General features: G+C 36.1%; 1 protein-coding gene across 1 annotated transcript; it reads right to left on the bottom strand.

Moving 5' to 3' along the window:
* Positions 1–280: 280 nt before the first annotated feature.
* Positions 281–4,094, bottom strand: LOC123702541. The gene is made up of 2 exons (XM_045650317.1): positions 3,574–4,094; positions 281–2,182 (listed from the first exon to the last, which is right to left on the bottom strand). Exons 1-2 carry the CDS (start codon positions 3,700–3,702, stop codon positions 281–283), a joined length of 2,031 nt encoding a protein of 676 aa, XP_045506273.1. The 5' UTR covers positions 3,703–4,094.
* Positions 4,095–6,190: the final 2,096 nt, after the last annotated feature.

Below are 6,190 nucleotides of genomic sequence, written 5' to 3'. Positions count from 1 at the left end.
ATCTATTAAAAAACTGTGTAAACAAAATATACTAACGCGCCACCACATCTGTTTCTACGTAAAGCAAAGGATCATGGGCATTTTTGTATGAGAGCTGGGCGTAAAACCAACAGAAATAAAATGTGTTGTAATTTACTTTATTGTACTTCTAAATACCCCCTAAATACTTGTTAACCCCAATATCGACCGGGTATCACTGCAAAAAAGTCCCAAAGATTGGTTAAATAAAACACACATATTTGTAATAAAATAATAAATATTGATACCTTTTATTTAAATATCAATGGTTATCATCAACTATAACATCTAATAAATGTTCTGCGGGTGCAATGAAAGGCTCGTGCCGTCCTAACCCCAAAAACCACAAAAGTGAAACTATGTGGGCACAACTTCCTACTGTTCTTCTGCCTGTTAAGCAAGTACAGTAATGCTCAACTATCGCATTTCTACCGATTTGGTCTCTATCGATCAAAATGTAAGTGTTATATGTGCGCGATCTGACATGCCGCGACTGTATTTTAATTCGAAGCAACCACACATTAGTTTGCAGAATATTACATCTGTTTAAATCATCTAATGACTCCTCTCTATATAATTCAATTAAATAAACACCATCGCGGAAATGTTCTGCGACATACGATTTTGCCAGTTTTATATGATAAGTTCCCAAAGCGTGAAGCACTATACATTCCTCTGTTAAACGTGGAAAATCATTTAGGAATGGTAGATTTGCTTCCATTCTTACAAAGTCTCGACGTTGTCGATTCAGATTTTTAAGTTCGACGTAATCGAATAAACGATTCGGGTTGTTTATTTTTTCATCAATAATGTTTATTATATCTGAAGCTAGTCGATGGTTTTCAAAAACTGGGCGAAAAGCATTTAAAAGGCTAGCACCAATTTTGAAATCTACAAACATGTGGGGAAGAGCTCTATTAATATATGTTTGTCGCAGCAGTCTAAAACACTGTTTTATTTTGCCATTCATGGCTTCCACTACCCAGCGGCTAATGGTAATCGTTCGCGATTTATTGGCTTGGTCCGTTGTTAATTGGGTTTCGTTTCTGTCTTTTGTGGGTGGTATGTGTACCTCATAACCCCACTCTTCAATACTAGCTAAGCTATCCCTAAAACCCCGATCAACCAAAATAACGTCGTTTTGTTGAAAAATCCAATGCCAAGCACTATTTTCATCACGCATAATGTCTTGCATGATTGTTGCATCAGATGTAGTGGCGGCATACGGACCTAGGACATCCAAAATGTAGCCATCAGTGCTGACAATCATAAAGGGTTTTAGTAAATTCTCATACTTATGCAAGCTGTAAGACAATCTTTGAAACAAAAAATTAGAACTTTTTTCTATATAAATATAAGTACCATCGCAAATAACTATTGCTTTGCTGTTTTCACTGTTACCGAATATGTGTTTTGGTATCAACAAATTCCTCTCTAAGATATTATTCCTTGTGATATGGTCAAACCCTAGATGTAAAGGGGTAAATTCTGCCTCTATACATTCTCTAGCGATTTTCAATTTTCTTTCTAGAGTTCGACGAGACATACCAAACAATGATGCCAATCGTTCATTACTTTCACCTGTGCGAAGTTTTGTTAAATATACTCCAAGTACTGTCCGGGGACGACTTTGATTTGCGAGTGAGGGTGTTTGATTTAAAATAATGTTAAATTGTTCGTAATTAAATCCTACCCAAAAAAACAAGTCTTCGTTGTCTAATTCAGTCATTGAATCAAAATCGAATCTTGTACCACGCGAAGCAGCGTTTTTAAAAATATTACAAATATCTGTAAACTGAGCAGCATTAAAATCGTGATATGTGCGACAGTTGTTAATTAAATCATTCCAGTTATTGCTTTCAAGGTGCTGTCGACACGCTCTAGCTTCTCCAGGTATATACAAATTATGTTCACATAACATGTGTATTTTTATAGACATAGGAATTCGTAACCGTGTTTCGTTATGACAGTTATTAAAAATACAACGATCTGCTCTGTTTGGAGCTCTCATAAAATCATCTACTTCTAAAGTTCGTTCCTGAGGTTGTATAGCTGCATTAGGCTGCACTGCTTCATTGGGATGTACTTCTTCAATCCTTGGAACATCATTAGTTAATCGTTGCCAGCATCTATGACACGTTGAATAGACGTTATTGAATTCAACCTGAAAAATAAAAACACAAATAACTATCGTGATGTAGGTACTTCAAGGTAAAATCACAAATGCAACGGAGATAAAACGACATATGTCGGTATAGTACTTATAATAATAAATATAATTATTTTTATATAAGAAATATTTAAAAATGTAACTATACACACCGGCACAATTAGCGGAACAGAAAAAAAAGTGAGACTATGAGATAATAACGCATATATTTGACGAAAATGTAATTAGATACAAAATAAAAAGTTGATTAACATCTTTTAACAACGACTTTGAAAAGTCTTCGTTATTTTTTATTGAAAAATTAAGAAATTTGAAATAAGTGAAATTTTTAGATAATTATGAACCATCACAAAAAAATAAAAAAAGTAAGCATTAAATGATTTGACAATAAAATTAAAGCAAAATTAATAACGAGTGTTTCCCCCTCTTGCTCTGATTACAGTTTCCATTCGTCTGGGCTTGCTACAGATTATGTTATCGATGATTTCTTGAGGCAACCGCTCCCACTCCTCAAGTAATGCGTTTCCAAGATCATTCAGATTGTTGGGGGCTGGCATTCTGGATTTAACCCTTCTTTTTAGCAAGTCCCAGACATGCTTTATCGGATTCATATCGGGGGAATTTTCTGGCCACTGCATCTCCGGTATACCTACGTGGCTCAGATATGCCTGTACCGATTGTGCACTATGAGCACGAGCATTATCTTGCATTAGAATAAAGTAGTCACCAATAAATGGGGAAAATGGTACAACATGTTCTTCTTAAATGTCTCTGATGTATCTATCTGCTGTCATGGTCCCTCCTGTGACTATCACTAACTCCGTGCGAGCTCTCAAACATATCCCTCCCCAAACCATTATCGAGCCGCCACCATAAGCCACTGTGTGTTCAAAATTAGACTAAATTTGGCGTTCTCCTCTGTGTCTCCATATTCGCTGTCTCCCATTGATCTGTTTTAAAAGAACTCTGCACTCATCAGTAAAGAGAACCTGCTGCCATTCGTTCAAATCCCAGACGATGTTCTCGCGTATCGGTTTCTGTTCCGCTAATTGTGCCGGTGTGTGTATAAGTTAAAAAAATGAATAAACAAAATATAATTAGTCGCTTGCTTTGTCTTTTGCGATATTTTGTTGAGTGAGCCATAACAATACTTTTCACAGAACAAAAGTAACTAAAGATCTTTACGTTTTACACGCAATTATGCTGCTTATTGCTAAAACCTTATACACTTGAATGGCATTAGTAAACATTTTGTTCATTTTGTTTATGGGTCATCTTAGCACTGGATTCGTCATCGGGACAGGTAGCAGATAGGTAAAGAGTTCCAATTGTGCACTGCGGTGTATGTAAATATGATTATATCATAGGTAATGCGTAATACTTACATGTATCACGGCATGTTCTCGTATATATGCTGCCATTTGTGGATCGCGCTGAGGAATATCTTCATGCAAAACATGACGTCTTTGTCGATAAACAGAGCGTTGACACATAACACACTGTCTTTCTTCCATTGTACTTAACAAAAACAGCAGAACACAAGTTGAACACACCTACTTTCCGAGCATGAGTAATGAAAAATATGAATAACGACTGACGCGCATTGCCCGGCCTGCTCGCACCCTTGTTTTTTGGTCGGCGCCTGATTAAGAGAGAAGTTAGAAAGGGATGGAATGTAGTAATTCCGTTAGGTTACCAACCAATAGATTGGTTTCTTTGGCCTAGCTTTGCACAACATCGTGTCGTGTTATCTCCGGTTTTTTTTTGGATTCTATAACAAATACGTTTGAACATCACTGAATATCTCTGCTCACCGATTGTTTGGGTGATTGCCGTCATAGTATAAATTTAAGTAATGGTCATTAGCTTTCACATAAAATATATTTTAAAGCTGTTGGTTTTACGCCCATTTTGACCGTGACTCTTTAACTTACAATCGAATGATCAGTCATGAACAGTGTACATATTTTTGATGTTGTCATCACAAGTAAGATTTTTTTGTATCTTTTGCCCAGCTTGTAGTCTTTTGTGTTGTATGAAGAAACTGCTGCATAACACCTTTCTTCATAAGTTCCTCGAAGGGAAAAGTTTACTCGCTTTCCAGCAAGGAATTTTGATATTATTGAGTTGAAATTTTCTGCAGGTCTGCAGTTTCATTTAGTAGGAGACTTTCTGCATTCTGTGTCAACCATCCCAGATTCTCATTAATGTCAGCCCATATGCCACGCACGCGCTTTCAATTGACGGATTAAAATTTAGTAGGAGACTTTCTGCATTCTGTGTTAACCGTCCCAGATTCTCATAAATGTTAGCCCATATGCCACGCGCTTTCAATTGACGGACTAAATTTACCTCCACTGTATTTTCATTTTCACAATACAAAATTTATTTATATTTATTTTCCATAAATTTTTACAAACTTTCACATGAAATGTAAATCCCTGGTTAACCCACTAGGAATACCTGTGCGAGGTCAACCAGTGATTTTGCAAAAGAAGTTCTTACATGAATTATGAAAACCAAAAACGTGACATGGACCGTTCAGTAGGTCTTCCTATAAGCTATTATTTTTTTCTTCTAATGGTATGTCCAGCTTTGCAGTGTTCTATAGCTTCAGTTACTGCTTTATGTAGGCGTCGAATCGAACGGTCGAAACGGTCACTCAGTATTTTGCGTAGTGTTACAGGTACTGGTCAGTTTTGCGGTACAAAATTTGCCATCTTTATGCTTTGAGTGTAACGTAGAGTCTGGTTTACAAAGCTTGACAGGAACGGTTACAACATATCTTTCTTCTGTATTGACTCGCTTGGGAAGAAGCCTTAAATATAATCCTGACTGACTTGATATAGCCTCTCTTAACCGATTCAATGCGGCTGTAGATTTTTTTGGCCTTTCCATTTCTTCAAGAACAACTTCGAAGCAGCAGAAAATACTTCAACAGATGTAGCTGGTCGCAATGCATCAATGTCTTCCAATAAATATTTTCTAAAATTCTTCCCTGTTGTTTGATCCAATTTAGTACAAATCTTCTTTTAAGCGTGAGCCCAACACATTTTCACAATCGTTTCTTTTCCAAACACATCACGAAATGCATTCTGTATTTTTTTGCCGCGTCCCAAACTAGGATCTTCGGTTCAAAGGTTCAATGAGAAAAAATGAACAAAAGATTGCTCTTTACTCCTTGAAACATTGTTTTAAAATCAGCTTAACATTCATTTGTAAATACTGTCAAGCAAATCGGGTGAAATTTTCTGTTTTTATCGGTTGTTCCTACTATCAATACAGGATATTTATATGTTGCATCTGCATGCAGAATGTCAGCAGAAATACATTGTTTCAACTAATTCTTAGTAGATAATACGATACGAAAACTAGATGGATCACTTTCTAAAATATCACAAAGACTTCGTTCTCGTTGTCAGGAACATTTGTATGATTAATAATCCATTTTTCTAGCTCTCCTAAAGAAATTGTGGATGGTCCATATTTGATACGCCAGCGATAGTTATAAAGCTGCCGTTTTGTAGGTATTTTAAGCTCAGAATTTTTCTTCAAATTCTCCAAGATTTTTTTCGGCTTTAGGTCGACGTCATACAGTTTATTAATTAATATCTTTGAGTAACTATACATTCCTTACACCGGGATTAAGATGAATGTTATGGCATGTTTGTTATAAGTAAAAAGAGTGAGGTATTGAACGAATTTGAACGAACTTAGTGCGAGTTGTGTGTGAACAACTGTCAAGTCAACGTGACATTCGTGACAACTGACAAGTAGGTGGTGTTCAGTTTTAAATATTCTCGAGAAGATATTATTACTATTAAAAAGATATGAGCAAGAAACGCAATCGCTCCGTTAACTGGGATGAATAACTGGGGTAATTTAGGTTGATATTGCGTGGTATTTTCTTGTTATATATATAGATTATATATAGATGTATATATTTAAATCGCCGAAGACTTGTTGCGTCTTTTCAAAATCGAACCCTATGGCGTCTACCAT

Source organism: Colias croceus, chromosome 23, assembly GCF_905220415.1.
Source record: "Colias croceus chromosome 23, ilColCroc2.1".
In the NCBI taxonomy this organism is placed as follows: domain Eukaryota; kingdom Metazoa; phylum Arthropoda; class Insecta; order Lepidoptera; family Pieridae; genus Colias; species Colias croceus.
This window is presented reverse-complemented; position numbering and strand designations above follow the sequence as displayed.